The sequence below is a fragment of the Lynx rufus genome, unplaced genomic scaffold (assembly GCF_022079265.1).
Source record: "Lynx rufus isolate CCGP_SWC_20201006 ecotype Redwood Valley unplaced genomic scaffold, mLynRuf1.p SCAF_2, whole genome shotgun sequence".
NCBI lineage: Eukaryota > Metazoa > Chordata > Mammalia > Carnivora > Felidae > Lynx > Lynx rufus.
Genome location: NW_025814834.1, coordinates 205,522,294 through 205,545,712, shown reverse-complemented (window position 1 = coordinate 205,545,712; position 23,419 = coordinate 205,522,294). Strand labels below are relative to the sequence as shown.

General features: G+C 37.6%; 1 protein-coding gene across 2 annotated transcripts in view; it reads left to right on the top strand.

Moving 5' to 3' along the window:
* The window catches only part of KDM1A (lysine demethylase 1A), a 62,606-nt gene that overhangs the window by 18,044 nt on the left and 21,143 nt on the right, over positions 1-23,419 (top strand). Inside the window, exons 3-9 of one of the 2 annotated variants that reach the window (XM_047084804.1) lie at positions 5,208-5,267; positions 10,852-10,985; positions 16,511-16,589; positions 17,167-17,259; positions 18,251-18,357; positions 19,924-20,005; positions 20,710-20,804. In XM_047084804.1, the coding sequence (XP_046940760.1) occupies positions 5,208-5,267; positions 10,852-10,985; positions 16,511-16,589; positions 17,167-17,259; positions 18,251-18,357; positions 19,924-20,005; positions 20,710-20,804 (650 nt within the window). The remainder of the gene's footprint in view (positions 1-5,207; positions 5,268-10,851; positions 10,986-16,510; positions 16,590-17,166; positions 17,260-18,250; positions 18,358-19,923; positions 20,006-20,709; positions 20,805-23,419) is intronic. The other variant, XM_047084805.1, reaches the window with a different exon arrangement.

The window sequence follows — 23,419 nt, the reverse complement described above, 5'->3', positions numbered from 1 at the left end:
AAAGTTAGGAAAGGGATGCATTAAGAGCAGTGTATTTGAGGTTATTTTTAAAGCCACGTTTCACTATGGAGAGGACTGGAAGGCAGCAGGAAGTGGTTATAGTCACCAATAACTCGCTACCTTTCAATTATTTAAAAAAAATTTTTTTGTCATTTGTCTGTGTTGACCAATTCCTCTTTGAAACTGTGACTTTCCTTATGAGATTAGTCATACATTTAAAACTGCTCCAAATTCTCTGAGCCTATTGTTACCCCCATGCTATTTTAAGATTTTTTTTAGGGGCGCCTGGGTGGCTCAGTTGGTTAAGCGTCCAACTTCAGCACAGGTCATGATCTTTCTGTTTGTGAGTTCAAGCCCCGCATTGGGCTCTGTGCTGACAGCTCAGAGCCTGGAGCCTGCTTCAGATTCTGTGTCTCCCTCTGTCTCTGTTCCTCCCCCACTCATACTCTGTCTCTGTCTCGCTCTCAAAAATGAATAAAAACATTAAAAAATGTTTTTTAATATTTAAAGTGTCCCCTCTCTTTCTGTCCCTCCCTTCACCCCCTCGTGCTCTGTCTTTCTCTCAAAAATAAACATTAAAAAAAATTTTTTTAAGACTTTAAAGTTTTAGTCCTAAAGTTCTAGTCTTTAATTACTTTAAAGACTGAGTAATTAAGTAAAAAACATTTCTGTTTAATTTTACCTAAATTTTCCCTAAATTTTGCATTTGGTCCACTGCATTACTACTCCTGACTTAAAAGAACTTGGAGCCATCTTGAAAGTCCCTTATCCGTTTTATCAAGTCTGTTGTAAAGTCATGTAACTTCCTGTGCATAGCTTCTTTGACTTGTTATTGTTATGCCCTATCCACTTTCATTGTCATCTTTTTATTCTAGTGAATTTCACTTGATATCTAACTTAATCGGCCTTTCAATTGGATCTCCTTTGTGTAGGTCACCTTTTTTCCTGTAATCCATCTGGTACAAAGTGACCGGATTAGTTTAATTAAAGTATCACTTGTTTTGCTGTTTTCTGTGACAGGTCATACAGTTACCCCATTATTAAGATCAAGTTTAGGTTTTGTCACTGAGGGTGGCCCCTTTTACCTATCCTGCTCTCCCACTTCTGTAAGTACTGTGTCATTCTATACCATGTCTGTGCTTTTCTCCTTGCTTTTATAAGTGTTCTAGACCATATTGGTGGTTTGACTGCCTCCCAGTATATCCAGACCTCTGTGGATTTATTGAGAAAAGCTTCCCTGATTCCTCATCTGTATTAGCCTCTTGTTTCCCTTTTTATAAAAAAAAGTTTCTTGGGGCGCCTGGGTGGCTCAGTCGGTTAAGCGTCCGACTTCGGCTCAGATCATGATCTCATGGTTTGTGAGTTGGAGCCCTGCATCAGGCTCTGCGCTGACAGTTCAGAGCCTGGAGCCTGCTTTGGGTTCTGTGTGTGTGTCTCTCTCTGCTCCTCCCCTGCTTGCACTCTGTCTGCCTGTCTGTCTCTCTCTGTTTCTCTCTCTGAAAAATAAACAAACATAAAAAAATAAAATTTAAAAAAGTTTCTTTGTGGATATTTTTTTTATCTTTCCCCAGGTAGATTATAAGCCCTTTGAAAATAAGTATTTAACCTGTTCCACTTTCTATTTGTGCTTGGCAGTTTTGAGATAGGTATTTGGTAAACATTGAATTAGTGAGATTATTAAAATATAAACTGAGGTGTTAATAAGAGCAGAAACTTATGTCTTTAAAGATGGTTTAAACTTTTAAGATTTTTCCCCCTCTGCTAACGTGTCAGGTTTGATTGAAAACAAGAGCTTGGCAGTCACTTTGTTCTGTAAATTTGGTAAATTTTTGATTAAAAAAATTTTAATAAATTGTTTTTTGTTGTTGTTGTTTAAAAATTATTGCTTCCCAGAAGAGTTAGGAATTTCTCAAATTGTGTACAAAGTTATCAACATGAATATGATTTCAAGAAACTAAATAGTCACGGGGTGCCTGGGTAGCTCAGTGGGTTGAGCGTCTGACTTCGGCTCAGGTTGTGGTCTTGCACTCTGTGAGTTAGAGCCCCATGTCTGGCTCTGTGCTCACCACTCAGAGCCTGGAGCCTGCTTTGGATTCTGCCCCTCCCCCGCTCATTCTTTGTCTCTCAAAAATAAATAAGCATTAACAAGAAACTGAATAGTCACAATGTGAGTCTGTTGGTCAGTATGTACCTGAGAACAACACGTCGGTGATCCTGCCCTTCTTGCTTGTCAGATAAAAAATACTTGAAAGTCATCTTAGATTTCCTTTTAAGATATTGGCAGAATGGTCTCTTGGGAATCTGAATTGAGACTATAACTACAATGCTTCACTGTTCTTCAAGAATAACCTAACAGGTCTGTAGAAGGTTTATTGGAGGGCAACCGAAGAGCTGCTATGTAAGAAAAATCAAAAAGATTTTATCTTCAATTTGTAGAAGATATACACAAATACAGGTCTTAAGGGTCTCCCTTAAACTTGAGTGTGTGTGTGTGTGTGTGTGTGTGTGTGTGTGTGTGTAGTGAGAATGAAAACAAAAGGAGGTCTCCACAGTAGTGCCACAATCAAGGTGATAGGAAAAAGTTGCTTTTGTATATTTTCATTTTCTATTTTGAGTTTGAGCTCATGGAAGATAACAACTATACTTGCCTGCTGTTCCGTGTCCTTTTGCAGCAGAGTCCTAGGACAGAAGGACCCAAAGAGCAAATGATATGGCATTTTATATGTTCTAATCAGAGACAATCCTGGATGGAAAGTTAGCTGCAAATATTTGTATGTGTGTGGTTTTTAAGAAAATGATGGAAGAATTGGTCTACAATATCACTAATAAAGATGATGCTGTTATCATCTGTCTTTGGAGAAGTAGGCACCCTCCAAATACTCATGACTGCATTATGATTAGAAAATAGCAACCTCCTCTTCTGAACCTTCATCAAGTCAAATGATATGTTGTTCCTTTACTTAATGTTAAGCACTTACTTTGTTTTTCATAATTTCTTACATGTTTATATCGCCTGTTTGGTTTTGCTCTATTTCTTTGCTTATGCAATGCTTTGGAGTTTCTTTTTTGACTTTCTGCTGTTAAGAGACATCCCTTTTAAAAAAATCTTCCCAGGGTATTGAATATTTTTCATATTACTCCTATATATTTTTATCAACTAACAGTATATGAATTTTGTTCCTTTTTTCAAAAGCAGAAGACAAAAAAGACTTCCCTGCGTTGTTATAAAAGAGCAATCTTGTTAACCTTTTGAGCACATAAGTCAGGCTTAAGAAATCTGTTTCTATTAAATACCATTGACAGAAAACAGTCAAGAGCTACCTGCAGGTTAAAATAATTTAGCATTCTGTATGACATGTAGCGGGGGAAGAAGGAAAATGATAGAAATGGGAAGGATAAAATAATTCAGACTTAGTGGCTAGCATGAAAGTGGTTTTTGTTTTATTTATTTTTAGAAATGGTGAGATGCCTTTGTGACAAGAGACTGTTGCTTTTATTCTTTGCCAAGCGGGGAACGTAATTTGAGAGAGAGGAGCTATATTGTTCCTAATGCTTAAATGTTTCTTGGAAACTGTATTTATTTTATTGTGTTGAGCCCGCCCCCTTGAGTCAGTCTTTTGATCTAGTGGGTTCTGTTTGGAAGAGTTTCTTTAAAAAAACTCTGAAAGATTTTTTATGAATAAATTTAGAAGTAATTAAGAGTGAGTATTTTTTATTTAGACTTTAAAAATTTTAACATAGGGCCTGCATTTTCAAGATGTTTGCAGATTGGATTTTGTAACTGGAATCATCTCTTCATAATTATATGCCCTTTTTTAAAGGCTGTAAACAATAAATCCTATACCTTGTGCCTTGTATGAAAACCATAACCTTCTAGAACCTAAAGGGCCTGTCAGGAGTATAGTGAGATAGCTTTAGAATGAGATTCTATTCTACCTTAACAGCAGAGCGTGTACCTTCTAGCAACATATTCTAATGTCAGGAATCATTTCTATCTAAACAATTTGGTATACATGAAGATAGAGATGTCATTTTCACTTTCCTGTTCCCCTTTAATTCAAATGGTAGATAATCAATCTTTCTTGTTGAGATTCTTTTAAAATAAACTATTTAATGAAGCTTGTCCAGTTTCAGATCACTGGAGAGTGTTTTCATATCTTCCAAAGATCATGCTGTAGTTTCCCCATAATGTACCAGGTAGACAGAAGCTTAAGAAGATCATAGCATCTGTTTTGGTGATAGATTTTGGAAGAGTCCGGAAGATCATCTATCCTGACTTTGATTGAACTTTCAAGCTGTGATACTTTTCTTGAAGTTTTCTATATATTAGTCAATGAGGAAAATTTCTTAGGCTTACTGTGTAGCTTGAGGTAGGAGACCCCCTCCCTACCATATCTCCCTCTACCTCCCCCCCCCCACTGTGTGTGTCTATCTAGTTTACTAGGCATATGACTGCAGGGTGTCTTGTGGTACACTTGAAAGTTTTACTAAGGAGGCCTGGCATATTCAGATCTAGCACTGTCTAGCATGCTTAGTAAATGAAACTTGTTTTGGAGCTGAGTCTTTAAAGTTCTTTGAAGTCAAAGGGAGAATTTTTCATTAAAACTATAAGTCTTGGGACACCTGAGTGGCTCAGTTGGTCAAGCGTCCAACTCTTGATCTCAGCTCAGGTCTTGATCTCAGGGTCATGAGTTCAGGCCCCACTTTGGGCTCCATGCTGGGCGTGAAGCCTACTTAAAAATACATAAATAAAATTGTAAGTCTTGTCATTTTATGTATATTCTTTTTGGATAGAAAGGTGAAGATAAAGAGATTGAGCAGATGCTGAATTGCTGCAGCTCTAGACCCTAGAGCCCTGCCACACCTACCACTCTTAGCATAGCAACAAGTAGTAAAAGACATCTGGAATCCTTTTTTCCCCCAATCCATGCTGGACTGACAGGAAGGATTTAGTGATTAGAAATACTATGTACTTTGTTCTCCTACTTTTCAACAAGAATCAGTGTGTACAGTTGAAATTTTCTGACCAGAATTTGGAAGACTATGATGTGATTCCCTGGGCCTGATTTGAGAAGAAGGAGCTCTCTTGAATATGGGTTTACTAGTTGGTGGTGAATTTGTGAGTCGCCAACTATTAGGCCTTTATGTCCAGATATTATATTAATTTATGGAGTAAGGTCCCTGAGTTCTCCTCTTTCCTTCCACAGGGCAAGCAGGAGGACTTCAAGACGACAGTTCTGGAGGGTATGGAGACGGCCAAGCATCAGGTGAGGGTGGCATTAGATGCTTGCCACTTAGTAGCAAGAGCCGCCAAGTCAGGGATTGATGCTTGCAAGAGTTTTTGGCTATGGTATCCACATTTTAGCCAGAAGCACAGGGGAAATTTAACTCGCAGGACAGAGTAGTAGAATAGGAGAGTGTAGCCAGAACAAAGGCAAGCAAAACCTTTTGAAGTCCTCAGGCCGATCTCAGCCCTCCACTCTTCATGTTTTTGAGGAGATGGCAGGTACTTTTCTCCCCAGCAGCTTTTATAGTAACAGTAAACATACAAAACAGAATCATGGGACCTTTAAAAAGAAATATAGCTGAACACACAGAGAGGAGGAGCCATAGGCCAAAAGCCTCAAAAAAAAAAAAAAAAAAAAAAAGGACGGAAAGGCATTCTAGGACTAGTCAGATGAATTATGCAGGTAAGGGACTTTTCAGAAATGGTTGTTAGATAGTATTGGGTACATTTTTTTCAGTTAACATTGCATAATTATTTTGTAGTGTAAACATTTTGTCACATGAAAATTAGTCATTTTTTTAAAAGTCTGCTCAAAATGCTCTTTCTTTTCAGACCAAACTATGAGATTTTTACTTGTAGGAAAAAGTAAAAGGTTAAATGATTTATAGGGCCCATCTGGAGCCATTAAAGTTTGTTCCAGGAATCCAAAGTAGTATGTCTGGATTTCATCCTTTGCCCAGGATGTTTTTGTGTGGTTCAATGCTCAAAACTGACTGATACATGTATATACATTATGATAGAACTGGAATAGGTGTTACTTCACTTTTGGAGTTTGTCACTTTTCAACTGTTAAGTCTACTTTAAAATTATTTGTCTTTTGCAGTTTGTGTACACCAGGTCTAGGAAATATTTGTATTTTACTCTCTTGGGTCAAAATTCACTGTTAATGCAGCAATTAGTACTTAGGGGATCCAGAATGTTAGAGGTAGACTTGTTTCAGTGCTGTCCCAAGGATTGGAGGTTGATAATCAGTACATGGTTATTTTAGAGGAGTTAAAATCCTCATTCAGAGTATCTGTGGCAGATAAACCTTTTAAGAATGCTCTTTATTAAATGATGCACAATTGGATCTTCCATGGAACTGTTGAGGATCAGGGATAGCCTTTAGAGCTTTAATCTTGAAGAAATAAATTGAGTTTTCTTGTTGCTTTTTGTTTTAACGTGAGTAAATTTACTCTTTTGCTTTAGTAAATAATATGTTGTATTGCTGAAAGTAAAAACAGACTTTCATATAAAACTGTGGTGCTTCTGACTTACTGTTTAGTAGAACATGATTTTTTTACAGTGTTTCCAAGAGTGGTGGTGACTATTCTAAACCCTTCAAGATCTCTCTTCAGATCTTTGCCATATTCAGAAGCATGCATTTGTAAGATGATCAGTTAGAAGCATGTGCTTGTAAGCAATCAACATTCTTTTTTTTTTTAAATAAAGCCAAATGACCCTCATGAGTATCTTGGGACCGGGATCATATCTTGACTTTTATAAATCCACATCAAGTTGGTGTATACATCTTAAATCTTAAAAGTTAAGGGAACTTGAGGTCATTTTCTCTAACTTCCTGCAGTCAAACAGATATTGTATCCACCCATTTTATGGATGAGGACTTGAAACAGTTAAATGGTATGACCAAGGATACACAAACACTTGGAGGAGTGAGAGAACCCAGAGATCTTCTTTCTTATGCATAGACTAGTCCTTATGTCCTCCCTCATAGAATCATTTAAAGTGTGCGTTTACCCTAAAAACAAAAAATCTAAAGCATAAGAAATTATATGATTCTCCTCTTTTTCTTTCCTCTATCCCTATTCTTTATTTTTAAACTATTATAGGACTGAATATGGTGCATCTAGAGTTTACTAATTTAAGTAGTCTTTTGTATGAGGATTCTTGTGAGACTTTTGTTTTACCTCTTCAACTAGAAATCTAGTTAATTTATCTACCTCGTGAAAAAGAAATGAAAGCTAGTAACTTTTATGGAGGCCTTCTTTTCTTTTAAGTGTTATATCTCTGTTACCTTATTCTACTCAAGGTGCTACTTATATGTCAGAATCAGGGAGGAAATGATTTCATGGAATAGAGTGTCTATATCCTCACCTCCCTCCCGCCCCTTTCTGCTTCTCTAATCTACCCAAAAAGGTCTTTATATTCCCTTAAATATTTTATGACTTTTAACTATGTTTTCAGAGAAAGTGTGAGCCTGTCAGACCATTAGAAAGGCATTTCTGCTTTAGCATGACTGCATTTTGAAAGGTGATGCTGGAATTTCCTGTGTGAAATTGAGAGAAAGGAATTAAACTGAGGGGCAAGATTGATATGTAGGCAGCCTTGAAGCTTTAAAAAAATTAGGATAGCATCTTTGAAACATTCTAAATTTCCGGAATACCAGATTCTGTTAAGAGCACACAAACACTAAGTGTAAATTAGGGCTGAATTATATGTACTACTGGTACTTTTTAATAAGGATATTATTAAAGTCAATTGTATTCTTTAAGGTTTTTCCTTCAAAAGGTGATACTTATGAGTTACATTATCCAGAGTGGTCTGTTAGTTCATTTTGGAAATATCCTATTAAAAGAGTGCTTTACTTAGCTTTTGAACAGCTTAGGTTCCAAGTTAACCTATTTTTTGATTCTTTGATAAAAGGTTAGAATTTTATGTTATACAATTTTCACTTTTATATTGATAGTGGTCTTCCTTCCTTGAAATAATAGTCTTCATCCCTAAAAACCAAGAGGAAGAAAATAATTACAGAGTAGAGACTTTTTTGTTTTTAAAAATTGACAAAGTATTTAAGAATAACTGGGTGTTTTGGATGTTATGTAGAAGAGAGAAATGGAGAAGAATATTACTCCACACATATATTAGTGTCACAACTTTTGGCTTCTTTAATTCCTTTTGATAATCATTTGGTGTTTGATTTAAAGGCACTTTTTTTTTTTTTTTTTAATTTTTTTCCCCAACATTTATTTATTTTTGGGACAGAGAGAGACAGAGCATGAACGGGGGAGGGGCAGAGAGAGAGGGAGACACAGAATCAGAAACAGGATCCAGGCTCTGAGCCATCAGCCCAGAGCCTGACGCGGGGCTCGAACTCACGGACCGCGAGATCGTGACCTGGCTGAAGTCGGACGCTCAACCGACTGCGCCACCCAGGCGCCCCTATAGGCACTTTTTTTTTTTTTTAATGTTTGTTTATTTTAGAGAGAGAGAGCAAGCAGGGGCAGGGCACAGAGAGGGGGAGACAGAGGATCTGAAGCAGATTCTACACTGTCAGCATAGAGCCCAATGCAGGGCTTGATCCCACGAACAATGAGATCATCATGACCTGAGCTGAAGTCGGACGCTTACTGACTAAGCCACCTAGGTACCCCTAAAGATACTTCTAAAACTGCCACATGACTTATGTAAATTAAAAACAAAATTTTATTCATTTTTGAGAGACAGAAAGTGAGTAAGGGAGGGGCAGAGAGAGAGGGAGACACAGAATCTGAAGCAGGCTCCAGGCTCTGAGCTGTCAGCACAGAACCCCAGGTAGGGCTCAAACTCATGGAGCCACGAGATCATGACCAGAGCCAAAGTCAGATGCTTAACTAACTGAGCCACTTAGGCGCCCCTAAATTTTTTTAATTGTTACATATTCTCAAGATTCTCAAAGTTAGCCAACTATTTTAGAGTGATTTTTGACATACAAGCACTTGGAATGAGGAGCCAAATATCATAAAATTTAGTGTTTTTCCCTATGTGGTTTTTTGACTGTCTTTGACAGTAATATTTTGCAGTAGGATTACTGTTCAATGATGACTTAATAAGCATGTAGAAATTAGTATAGCTAAAAAAGAAAACTACCCGTTTTGGGGAGGAAGAAGTACGGTTTGTAGAGTTCGTTGGTTTTCATGTTAATCGTATACACTTATGAAGGTAACCTATTTTAAGAGATATTTGTTCTGAGTACTCAGGATTATTGTGTAGATAATGCCCATTATAATGAGACATGTTTTTGGTCTTGGTTTTAATTTTTGTTTATTTTGATTGGGTGGTAGGTGACTAGGGACATCAAAGCTATATATAGTTTTAGAAAATTTCACATTACTGAAATAACCTATATCCCTGATAGCCAGCCTTTTTTTTTCTTGCCTTAATTTCATGTTCTACCCTCAGTAGTATGGCTCTTACTGATTATTTTTTTCCTTAGGGAATAATTAATCGTCCTGACAGTTTTTAAGTTAGATTCATTAAATGAGAGAATTGTTGGTTTAGTAATGTAAGTACATGTGTCCTCATTATCTACTGTCAGTGGGTAAATTTTTCTTCTCTCCCAAGAATTTTGTTTCTTAATATGCAGTCCATATTAGCATTAGGCATTTTTGCTTGACCTCTTGTTAACCATTTCTAGGTAGTGTTTAATGTCTTTGTGGAAACAACACCCTAATAGCTTAGCTATAATTTTCTAAGTTACATCTTTACCTGCCTTGTTCTTTTTATTTTCTTAGTCTCACTGTGCCTTTCCTTTAATTTTGTTTCCATTATCAGTGTTTCTAACTTCTTGTTTTATGTGCTTTAAATGATTAAATATGGATATCTGGAGCCTATTTGATTGCATATAATCACTTCAATGGTGTTGAATTCTGAAACTCTTTAAATTATGTCTTGATATTTCCATGAGCTGGTAGTTAAGTATATCTTTTATAAGGTGATCTTAGAGATAGAGGTAAAATTCATGGAAGTATATTTGTAAGGACATCTTAGAAAGATGTACTTAACTACTATGATGTACTAACTACATATAAAAATACCCAATTTGAAGAGTTTCAAAACAATACATTTCAAAATAATACAATTTTACTTGTATAGAGGATACGTATACATTATATGTACATGTAGTATACAGTATGCAGTAGCATACTTTACTTGCAGTGTGTAGTAAAGCATTCCCAATGTTTTTGCTGGGAAAGGTAAATTCCTTGCTTTCTTCTGTGTCTTCATTGTAGTCTGCCTAACTGATCTCACTGTTTGCCAGTATTGACTTATGGAACTAATGGGTGGTACCACTGATGAGATATGCGTTCCTTACTGTTGGTTATTAAACCTTAAAGACCTCTCCGTGTTCTCTGCTGTAATCTTAAAAGACAGCATTTGGTTGTGTTTTCACTCTAGTTTCTTTTGCTTTTCTGTTCACATATTTTCCTCTATTCTAGTTCTTTAGTTTTAAGATTTAATGTGCACTACCAGTGATGCTAATTTTAATTAGAGTATCTTCTAGTGTTACAAAGTTATGTTGTGGAGGAAGAAAATATGCTCAAGGCTTTGCTATGTTTTCTAAGGTAGATTGTGTCACTCATTACTAAACTGTAATTTTTGGAATGTTAAGCTCAAAAAAGTGAGTAAATTCTAAAGATGTTGAGCTTTTGGGCAAAATAAAAAAAATTTTTTTAAAGGAAGTAAGATCAGTCTGTGAATGAGGCAGAGCTTTACAGGGGTTCTTCAGGCAAAAAAACGCAGTCTCGTTATCCCTAGTTTTGTGTTTACTTGCACGTTTCCCAGAAGTCCTTTGCTTTCTTTGCTAGGTGTGGAGGGTGCAGCTTTCCAGAGTAGACTTCCTCATGACCGGATGACTTCTCAAGAAGCAGCCTGTTTTCCAGATATTATCAGTGGACCACAGCAGACCCAGAAGGTTTTTCTGTTCATTAGAAACCGCACAGTAAGTTTCCATGTCTGCTTTTTTCCATTTGGATTATTAATAGTGCTTATTACTTTTATGGAGAATATGGGGAAAAAGAGAGGAAAGAATTATAAAATTATCTATAACATGTACCACTATCCAGGGGTAACGTTAAAAGTTAGTTGTTTTTTTCTCTTCAGGTAGTTTTTTAGAAGTATACTTAATTTTTGTTTTTAAAAAATTGAAATGCTATTTCCATACATTCTTTGCATCCTTTTCATTCTTCATAACCTCATAAATGCAAAGAATCTTTATTTAAACTTAAAAAAATTTTTTTATTTATTTTAAATGTTTATTTTGAGAGGGAGAGAGGGAATCCCAAGAAGGCTCTCTTTGTACTGTCAGCATGGAGCCCGATGTGGGGCTTGATCCCATGAATCATGAGATCATGACCTGAGCCAAAATCAGGAGTTGGATGCTCAACTGACATAACCACCCAGACATCCCTGTTATTTTAAATAAACTCCACACCACATGTGGGGCTCGAACTCACAACCCGGAGATCAAGAGTCTGGTGTTCTACTGACTGAGCCAGCCAGGTGCCCCAGACTTTTTTTTTTAATGTTTATTTATTTTTTTTTTTTTTAAATTTTTTTTTTTTTTTTCCACGTTTATTTATTTTTGGGACAGAGAGAGACAGAGTATGAACGGGGGAGGGGCAGAGAGAGGGAGACACAGAATCGGAAACAGGCTCCAGGCTCTGAGCCATCAGCCCAGAGCCCGACGCGGGGCTCGAACTCACGGACCGTGAGATCGTGACCTGGCTGAAGTCAGACGCTTAACCGACTGCGCCACCCAGGCGCCCCTTTTAATGTTTATTTTTGAGGAAGAGAGAGAGAGAATGGGGGAGGGGCAGAGAGAGGGGGAGACACAGAATCTGAAGCAGGCTCCAGGCTCTGAGCTGTCAGCACAGAGCCCGGTGCAGGTCTTGAGCTCATAAGCTGTGAGATCATGACCCTAGTCGAAGTTGGACACTTAACTGAGCCACCCAGGCTCTCCAAAACTTTTTTTTTTTTTTTTTTTTTAAATAATCATTTTGTCTTTCCTTCTCAGGATGAAAGAAACTCTTACTCTGTTCTTGTCATCTGGTTCAACCTCCTTCTCAGGCCAAATGCTTGATTTTAATGTCTGCATAATATTTCATCTGACAGTTGAGTCATACTTTTAATTTAGGCATTTAAATGTCTGTTTGTGCTTTATTAAGCTCTGAGTAGCTTTATACATTCTTGAGTCTATATATCTCGGGTTATTATTTCCTAATGGTAGAGTCCTAGAAGGAAAACTACTTTGTCAAAAAATAGGAACAGTTTTGATATATATTGTCAAATTGCCTCCCAGAGAGACTGAGTCAGTCGGCACTCCCATTGCTCTGTCCTTGCTTTGGTTATCAAAATGATGATAATCTATGCTGCTGTAATAGACTAAAAATATTTCATTTCTTTTCCATGTCTTTAATTACTTTGACTTCTTCACATTTATTAGCCATTTTTTCTCTGAATTTTTCTTTCATGTCCTTTATTCATCAGAAATTTTTTAGCCATAGAGTAGAAAAGGGCAGCACATATTCATTATACTCTAAGGTGATATAAAGTAAAAGAAATTTATGTTGTAATTTTAGCTACTTTGAATATAGTTCAGGGATGTCATTTTTAGCATATCTGCTTTTTAGCTACCACTAACTTCTTTATATTGGGTATTAGATTGCAAAACCACTGCTGAACTTAGATTGCTAAATGTTATTTAGCTAGAGTAATTGGTGGGTTGTGCTGGGTTCTCGTAGTACAGAATAAAGGGATTTGGGGTGTATGGAAAAAACCGGTGATTTTTTTTTTTAAAAGTGAATGGAAAATTCATACTGTATATTTCGACACTTGTTTGTCTTAGAATCAGCTTCTGTGTATAGCATATCAACGTTTGACCTGAATGGGCTTTTTCAATAAGATTGTCATTTTTTTTGTTGTTTCTTCTGAGGAAAGTTTTCATTCTTTACTTGAATTTGAGTGGTTGGTTTACAGTGATTTCTGTTTTCTCTGATTTATATTCTGTGACCAAAATCCAGATTTCGGGAAGTAAGGACTGGCCCAGGTTAGAGTTGTGGCCTTTGGCTATAAAACTGAACACAAATCATTCTCTTATGAGAATTGTGTCAGTTCTCTCATTTTTTTTTTTAATTTTTTTTTTTTTTTTTTAACATTCATTTATTTTTGAGACAGAGAGAGACAGAGCATCAACGGGGGAGGGTCAGAGAGAGGGAGACACAGAATCTGAAACAGGCTCCAGGCTCTGGGCTGTCAGCACAGAGCCCGACGCGGGGCTCGAACTCACGGATCGCGGGATCATGACCTGAGCCGAAGTCAGCCGTTTAACCAACTTAGCCACCCAGGCGCCCCTCAGTTCTCTCATCTTAAACTACATCTTTTGCCTCTAAATTTTGAAACCACAACGTTAGGATTATTGAACTACATACCATGACTTGAGCTTTATTTTATAGGATAGACAGAGGAAAACGGCTTCTGTTGAAGGGTGAGGAGCTTGGGCCTGGTGTGTATGTGAGGAAGTCCATTTTGCCTTGACCGTGGCCACCGAGAAAAGTAGAGGGTGCTTATGAATTTGGTCGTATCCCTTTGTAATTATATTTATACAGAACCACATTTCTTTGTTGAACTTTGTGGAGCAGTTAATTTTTAGCTAAGACTTAAATATGGTGGTATTTAGTTGGTCTTGCATTTTTACAGATGTGTATTCAGTTTGAAGAGCATTTATGTTAGAGTCTATTGATGGTACCATAATATTTTTCATTCCCCATCTTACTGCTTTTTCAGCAGTATTTGAAATAATTGACCACTCCCTTCTTCTTAAACACACTTAGTTTAACACAGTATTCTGTTTTTTCTCCTGCCTACCTGGTTGTTTGTCTTCTCTGACAGCCTTGTAGTCTTATCTTTTAAAAAAGGGCCATTTTGTGAACTGGTTGGAGTTCCTTAAGGCTCCTTACAGTCTTTTCCTGCCTCTGGTGTATTTTTGCTCTAGGACCCCTCTTCTGCACATTGGCTTCATTTAATCACCCATAAGCAAATGGCTCCAGACCTTAACTCTCTTAAGAACCCTAGCTCTTTATCTAGATGCTAGTCTTGTATCTCTTTTTGGTTGTCTTGAAACTAAACTCATTATCCCTTCTTTGAGTGGCCCTCGTTTAGTGAGTAACATACCAACTCATATAGTTGTACAAGCCCCAAACTGGAATATCCTTGGCATCTCTTCCCCCCTCCCCCTGCCACCTCTGCATATCTAATTGATCATTTGATTTCGTGGATTTAAAAAACAAATTTTTTTTAATGTTTATTTATTTTTGGGAGAGACAGAGACAGAATGCGAGTGGGCTAGGGGCAGAGAGAGAGGGAGACACAGAATCCAAAGCAGGCTCCAGGATTTGACTGTCAGCACAGAGCCTGACGCGGGGCTCGAACTCACTAACTGTAAGATCATGACCTGAGCCAAAGTCGGACGTTCAACCGACTGAGCCACCCAGGTGCCCCTGATTTTGTGGATTTTTTTAAATGTTTGTTTATTTTTGAGAGAGCAGAAGCAGGGAGCTGGCGGTGGGGTGGGGTGGGGACTGAAGATGCACAGACAGCAGAGAGCCAGGCTGAAACTCACCAAGTGTGAGATCATGACCTGAGCTAGAGTCAGATGCTCAACCAACTGAGCCACCCAGGTGCCCCTGATTTTGTGGATTTTACCTGCTCAGTATCTCCAGAGTCATGTAACTGAGTTGGTCCTTGTCAGCTGTATGATACTGGCAAATTACTAGGTTTGTTTTTTTGTTTTTTTTAGGCTAAATATCTTGCAGCTTCTTCATTATATATATATATAAATTATATGTGTGTGTGTGTATAATTTATTGTCAAATTGGTTTCCATACAATACCCAGTGCTCATCCCAACAGGTGCCCTCCTCAATGCCCATCACCCACTTTCCCCTCTCCCCCACCTCCCATCAACCCTCAGTTCTTAGTATTCTTAGTTCTTAGTTCCTCAGTTCTTAGAACCCTCAGTTCTTAGGGTATTCTTAGTATTTAAGAGTCTCTCATAGTTTGTCTCCTTCCCTCTCTGTAACTTTTTTTTTTTCCCCTTCCCCTCCCCTCTGGTCTTCGGTTAAGTTTCTCAGGATCCACATATGAGTGAAAACATATGGTATCTGTCTTTCTCTTTATAACTTATTTCACTTAGCATAACACTCTCCAGTTCCATCCACATTGCTACAAATGGCCAGATTTCATTCTTTCTCATTGCCAAGTAGTATTCCATTGTATGTATAAACCACGTTCTATTTATCCATCCATCAGTTGATGGACATTTAGGCTCTTTCCATAATTTGGCTATTGTTGAAATTGCTGCTATAAACATTGGGGTACAAGTGCCCCTATGCATCAGCACTCCTGTATCCCTTGGGTAAATTCCTAGCAGTGCTATTGCTGGGTCATAGGGTAGATCTATTTTTAATTTTTTGAGGAATCTCCACACTGTTTTCCAGAGCAGCTGCACCAGTTTGCATTCCCATCAACAGTGCAAGAGGGTTCCCGTTTCTCCGCATCCTCTTCAGCATCTGTAGTCTCCTGATTTGTTCATTTTAGCCACTCTGACCGGCATGAGGTGGTATCTCAGTGTGGTTTTGATTTGTATTTCCCTAATGAGGAGTGACGTTGAGCATCTTTTCATGTGCCTGTTGGCCATCTGGATGTCTTCTTTAGAAAAGTGTCTGTTCATGTCTTTTGCCCATTTCTTCACTGGATTGTTTTTCGGATGTGGAATTTGGTGAGTTCTTTGTAGATTTTGGATACTAGTAGCCCTTTATCCAATATGTCATTTGCAAATATCTTTTCCCATTCCGCTGGTTGCCTTTTAGTTTTGTTGATTGTTTCCTTTGCAGTGCAGAAGCTTTTTATCTTGATGAGGTCCCAATAGTTCATTTTTGCATTTAATTCCCTTGCCTTTGGAGATGTGTTGAGTAAGAAATTGCTGCGGCTGAGGTCAGAGAGGTTTTTTTCCTGCTTTCTCCTGTAGGGTTTTGATGGTTTCCTGTCTCACATTCAGGGCCTTCATCCATTTTGAGTTTGTTTTTGTGAATGGTGTAAGAAAGTGATCTAGTTTCATTCTTCTGCATGTTGCTGTCCAGTTCTCCCAGCACCATTTATTAAAGAAACTGTCTTTTTTCCATTGGATATTCTTTCTTGCTTTGTCAAAGGTTAGTTGGCCATACATTTGTGGGTCCACTTCTGGGGTCTCTATTCTATTCCATTGGTCTATGTGTCTGTTTTTGTGCCATCTTCCAGCTTCTTCAATAATTCACTCATTTGACCTGGCTTTGTGTTCTATCAGTTTGTCAGGAATATAACCCTCACTGTTTCAATGAAAGGAAAGTGAATATTTGAGGCCTTAAAGTTGAAAAGATATTTTAAAGTCTATGTCTGCTTGTGTAATAAAATTTCTATCATTTAAATACAGTTGCAGTTGTGGTTGGATAATCCAAAGATTCAGCTGACCTTTGAGGCTACTCTTCAACAATTAGAAGCGCCTTACAACAGTAAGTGGTGTTTTTAGTGGGACTAGTTTTGGCTTATAGTTCGCTGATAATGAGTTTTTCACTCATATTTCCATCTTTGCCTTGTGCTATGCAAAAATAAGCCTTATAGAAAACTATTATGTGTGTTTTTAATTATTAGTTTTTACACTGTAAGTTCAAGAGATCGCTAATAATTTCCCAAGGACTACATTTCAACTTTAATCCACGGCGTACCTTGTTGACATTTGATTGGCTGGCTGTCTGGCTTTCTCATTTTCCACTTGCCACCAACAAAGTCTTGAAAAATTTTTGTCAAAGTAACTGATATAATACTACTTTTAAAGGGTTGGTTTTATCCTTTATTTCATCTATAGCGTATTGTCCTTCTTTAAAATAGCAAATTCTATGATATGCGTTTTGGACTACATCATAGACTAATATGCTAGGAATCACTTTTCTAAAGGAGTCACATTATCTGAGGCTCGTGGATAATATGTACTACAGAATAACTTCATGATGGAAAAACAGAAGAGTTAAAGAGCTTTCTGTTTAAGCTGCCTAAAATATAAATATGTTGTAAAATCCATTTATTCCGTAGGTGACACTGTGCTTGTCCACCGAGTTCACAGTTATTTAGAGCGTCACGGTCTTATCAACTTCGGCATCTACAAAAGGATAAAACCCCTACCAAGTAAGGACTTGGCCAGTGGACTTCGTGGTCTTAAGTTACAATTCTAGGACTCTGTTTTATTTCTAGGAGGCTTTTAGCATTTTTTTTTTAATTTCTTAGTCTAAAGAGATTTAAAGTAAAATCTCTTCATAAATGTGCATTTCTTGTAGTTTCTGGTCTGACAGGTGTACTTTAGTGAAAGATTCTGAATTTCAAATTTAAGAAAAATCAGAAAACAAAATTTGTTGGGGCGCCTGGGTGGCTCAGTCGGTTAAATGTCCGACTTCAGCTCAGGTCATGATCTCGCAACTTGTGAGTGCCGCATCGGGCTCTGTGCTGATAGCTCAGAACCTGGAGCCTGGAGCCTGCTTCGGATTCTGTGTCTCCCTCTCTCTCTGCCCCTCACCCACTCACACTCTGTCTTTCTCTCTCTCTCAAAAATAAATAAACATTAAAAAAAAATTGTTAAAAACAAGAGAAGTCTGTTATGAAAGTAGAGATTTGAGGTTTTCTCTCATTGACCAGTTCTTTATACTGCCAGGAATCCAGGAGATAGGGATATTTTGAGAATTAACACATATATTTATTTATTTTTGATGCTTTAATAATTCTGCAAAAAGAGATACTAAGGACTGCAGAAGTAGAGCTGAAAGAAAACAGCTTTAAGAATAAATTGGCTACTCAAATTGTCCTAGTATAATTGGGAAGTAAATGAAACAGATAGTCATAAGTTAACCAGTCACAGATACCAAAGCAGATGATTGAGGTGTATTGAGAAAGTTAATGTTTAAAGGATTTCATTTATAAATTTTTAACATTGAATTAAAGTTTATAAGTTTCAGATATTTGCTTATTTGTATTAGTTTCTCTATTTTGAAAATAAGTGAATTGTTTACTTGGTAAGACATCATGATATGTTAAGAACCTAGAGGTTTTCATGATTTAAAAAAATGATGAATACAAATTCTTAAACCTACGACCAAATATTGTAATTTTTGTTTTTTACTTTTAGCTAAAAAGACAGGAAAAGTAATTATCATAGGCTCTGGGGTCTCTGGCTTGGCAGCAGCTCGTCAATTACAAAGTTTCGGAATGGATGTTACACTTTTGGAAGCCAGGGTAAGAATTTTATTTTGTGTTTAGAAGCTAACCTAATAGAAATATGATAGGTATTCGTCAGTGCAATAAGAAATTATCTGTTGCAAATTAATGAATCCTACAACTTGAACTAAACCAAACTGATTTATATAGTACTCAAAGTGTTTTAGATAGTGTTAGTATATTGGATAAAGCATTTTTGACAATAAAGCTTTGAAAGGTGTTCAGTGAGTATTTAGAGTTTGTGAATGGTCCATATAGCCCTTTGATGGATATTTTCAAGTCATTGTTTCTTGCAGTTAGCTTTCAAATTTTGGGCCTTCGTGGATGTACCCTGTGCAGGTGGCAGTTATTTTTAGTGTGGAACATAGTGAATTGTGTTCCCTGTTTAATAGTAAAAGAGGTGCTTCTCAGGTGCTTCTCAGGCAGCAGCTGTCTTGAGGGCCTGATGAAGCCAGATATATTGGTTCCCTTATCATTTGTCCTAGAAAGAGAAATGGAAATTGAAGGAGGAAAGGGATGATGGCACAGAGTGGGGGAAAAAAGAACATCAAATTAAGATGCTACTATTCAGATTATTTTCATGGGTAATTTTTGATATTTAGTTATCTTCCAGTGGCTTAAAGGCCTCCCTGGGCTTACACCATTTAAAAAAAGAACAATAAAACAAACACTTCTCAGGTAACCTAAAAATCTAAAATTTTATAGAAGCTTTCAAAATGTTTTGTGCAGTACAATCTAGGTTGCTTTTTATTGCTAATTTTTTAAAATATTCTTTTCAAATAGAGTATGAAGAAATCAGAATAATTTTTATGTGGTCTTACTAAATATAGGTAATTCAGGAAACATTTGTGTGCCCTCTTGCCCTTTGTACTAGCAATACAGTGATGAATAATGGGATCATTATGATCCCTACCCATGCAGGGTCCTAATCTAGCTGACAGGTTTTTGTTTTACTTTTGTTTATTTGGAGGTTACAGAGTATTCTCATAATATCCATGATTGAAGTATCACTACAGCTCAGTAATTTTTCCCATGGAACCTCCCTGGTCAGCAGAGATAAACCAGGGCCTGTTGAGGAATGAGAGCTATTGTCGAAAGTTTATGCTCAGTAGACACCCTGCCCCTGGGCATGGGGCTGCACTGGAGAATCATTTGTTGAAGTCATCTGTCACTCCCAGCTGACTTAGGGGATGAAGGGCAAGAGTCAGAACATGGTGGTAGAAAGATGGCATTTAGTGCTACGTTACAATTTGTGAACAGATATTTTCTGTGTGAGTGGCCCTTGGTCAGCCTGTATAGTAAATGGTATTAGAGACAGCTGGGTAGAGAGAGAATAGCAGCTGTAGCTAAATAGTATCTCTGGCTGTCAAATTGTTTTCTATCCCCTGTCACTTAATTCTGTGTCATTCATTAACCTACCACTCCCTCAAATAGTTAAACTTTGTTTGCACATTGTGCCCACACTGCATGCTATGTATAAACTATACCTTGTTAAATTATAAAAGAGGCCTGGGATGGTACCATGCCAGGTTCTCATGGTTAAAATAGAATTGATGATTTCAGCCATTTAATTTCTGAAAACAGGATCGAGTGGGTGGACGAGTGGCTACATTTCGCAAGGGAAACTATGTAGCTGATCTTGGAGCTATGGTAGTAACAGGTCTTGGTAAGTAGTCCTTAGTTGTGTGCTGTTAAACAAGGTCTGAGACTCATTATCAAGCTTCTGTTTTAAAGCGGTAAATGTGGCTTTAAGATATTTTGGTTTAGGATACTGTTCTTAGTGTTCATAAGAGGTAGATTGACAAATAGTCTTCCTGAAAAGATACATCACTATATGCAAAATTTAAATTGTACATGTTTTGACCTATTAGCAGATTCAGTTCTAGGAAATTATCCCAAGAAAATGACAAGTGAACCATGTTGTTTGGAGCTTTTTACATGTGGCACAGCAAAACATTAGAACCCATAGTTGTGAAGATTAAATTATTATACAAAGTGAACCATACAGCCACTAAAAATTATGTAGCCTTATATTAACCTGAAATGATGGCCAGTTTATTGCTAAGTTGAAAGAAGATTACAAAACAATACATGTGTTATGATCCTTTAGTGTGTGTATGTCTCTAATTTTATGCACACAAAATCTAGAAGGATCTATAATAAAATGTTAACTAACATGGGGTTTTTTTCCTTCTTTACGCTTATCTTACATATTTCATATATCCTACATTTACTTTGGACATTTTTTGATCTATAATTCACGTACCCTAAGCTTTGAGTATTTTAAATTTTTAGTAAAAATACTTTTGCTTCAATTTTTTGTTCTCTTTTCATAGTTGTGTTGAATATAATAGTTTGAGTTTTTTTTAGGAGGGAATCCCATGGCTGTGGTCAGCAAACAAGTAAATATGGAACTGGCCAAGATCAAGCAAAAATGCCCACTTTATGAAGCCAATGGACAAGCAGTAAGTTGAGGACAAACAGAACTTTTCAAAATTTATTTGGTTCAGTTGAAAACAACAATGTGGGGGAAATGTGTGGATGAACGTGCACACATACCAGTATGGGCCAAAGGTAGAAATGATGTGATATTCTGATTGTTCCTTAACTCTGAGCTATATAGGAAAGGATTATTACTGTATAAATGCAAATTTGCATGCCTATTTAGGCATTTATCTTTAGACATTTAATGAAGGCTAGGTAGACAGGTAATTTTTTTGTTTGGCTGTGGCCACCTACTCTAAGAGACCTGTGGAATTGACGCCTGATTCTTCGTTTCCTTGTATTGTGCCTTCCATCATGTGCTTTAGCTCTGTGTGCTCTTTATGACTTCAGTTTTGTGTGTGTAGGTTCAAGATTTTGTTGAGCTAATAACCAGCTGGTGATATTGAACTCAGATGCTTAGGTAGATTAAAGTATTTGTTGACCAGAGGCATAGGAGCTTCCATACTTAGCAGGTAATAGTGTGGAAGTGATGTTTGCTATGGAGAGTGAGAGTAGTTTAACAACTATGTTGAGAGGCTTAGACTATAAGTGAGTCCTAATTTTGGAGGGTGGGTGAAATTCAAAAGTTTGTATTCAAAAATTTTTACTAACTCTTCCCCTATCAAGAATGAAGAAGTTTATAATTCTGGGGATATAAGCATCATTATATTTTGAGGAAGGGAAGATTCGATATGCATATAGTTTAGCTATTGTTGCTAAAAAGGGTAAGGTCCCAACTCTTGGATTTAGTCTAAGTTCCATGTACATCCTCACTAAAGCCTTTAGGTTTTATGGGGTTCATATCAGAAGAAGACAGACTTTCAGGGAATGCTTTGGCTCCCGTTCACATCAGTCTGGGTTCAGATTCCTCCCAGGGCTTGTTTGGGGGGCGCAGGTTAGCCTCTGGCAGCATAAACAAAATAGAATGAGCAAGAAAAAAAGGAGGAAGTAGAGGTTAACTCAGCAATTCAGAGAAAAAAAAATTTCAGTAAACTTCTGGGGTGCCTGCGTGGCTCAGTTGAGTGTCTTACTCTTGATTTTGGCTTAGGTCATGATCTTACTTGGTTGTGAGATCAAGCCCCATGTCAGGCTCTGCACTGGGTGCAGGGACTGCTTAAGACTCTGTCTCTCCCTCTGCCCCTCCTGCGTGCGTGCACACGTGTGTGCACACACGCACGCTACGCAGAGGTGTGCACTCTCCTCTCAAAACAAAACAAAAAAACCATTCAGTAAACTTTCGTTACACTGTAAAGATCTGTAAAGGCTATAGAGAGGAATAAGACAGTCTGTGGAATATAAGACCCTACAGTCTAGTGGGACATGTACACAGATGATTTTTTCCCAGCTTTTTATTATGGAAAATTTCAAACCTATACAAAAGCAGGGGCACCTGGCCGGCTCAGTCAGTGGAGCATGCTACTCTCTATCTTGGGGTTGTGAGTTCAAGCCCTAATTTGGGTGTAGAGATTATTTAAAAATAAAATCTTTAAGAAAAAAAAATAGTAGAATAGTATAATATAATAAACTTTCACTTATTCCAGTCTTGTTGCATCTGTTAAGTTCTCTGTCTCTGTCTCTCTCTCTTTTTTTTTTTTTTTTTTTTTTTTTTTTTTTAAGAGTGAGCTGGGGCAAGGCAGGGAAGGGGCAGAGGGAGGGAGGGAGACAGAGCTGACATGGGGCTCAATCCCGTAACTCTGGGATCATGACCTGAGCCAAAATCAAGAGTTGGATGCTCAACTGACTGAGCCACCCAGGGTCCCCTAGTCTGGGGTATTTTACAGCAATCACAGTCAATCAAGTATTCATTAAATATTTACGAAGATCTGGCATTGTTCTCAGCATTGACTATGTATTCTCTGCCCTCAAGGGTCTTAAATTCTAGTGACTCCAGATATTTTATGAACCCAAGAACATCCGGAATTGTAAGTGTCATTAAAATCTGTGCTTCCCCCTGGGCTCCTGGGTGACTCAATTGGTTAAGTGTCTAACCTCGGCTCAGGTCATGATCTCATGGTTTTTGAGTTTGCACCCCACATCAGGCTCTGTGCTGACAGCTCAGAGCCAAGAGTCTGCTTCAGGTTCTGTGTCTCCCTTCTCTGCCCCTCCTCTGCTCACTCTGTCTCTCTCTCAAACATTAAAAAAACAGTGTTTTTAAAAATCTGTGCTCCCCCTCTTCCCCCACCACTGAAACAAAAAAAACGACCCAACCACAAACATATTACTGATACATATATGAGTAACATAAAATCAAGGCAGATTAACATAAAATCAAGGTTAGATAAAGGATAAATTGCTACAGAAGAGCCAAGGGTGGGGGGTGGTGAGAGAGACACTCTCTCTGAAAGTGGGAAGGGCAAGAATGGAAAGAGATTTGGAGGGAAAAAGCATTGGTGAAGATGGCTTAGAACTTACCGTGGTTGTAGAGGAAGGTTTAAGACAGGTTTCTTTCTTTCTTTCTTTCTTTCTTTCTTTCTTTCTTTCTTTCTTTCTTTTTTTTTAAATATTTATTTATTTATTTTGAGAGAGAGCATGAGCACAAGTGAGGGAGGGGCAGAGAGAGAGGGACAGAGAGAATCCCAAGCAGGCTCCACACTAT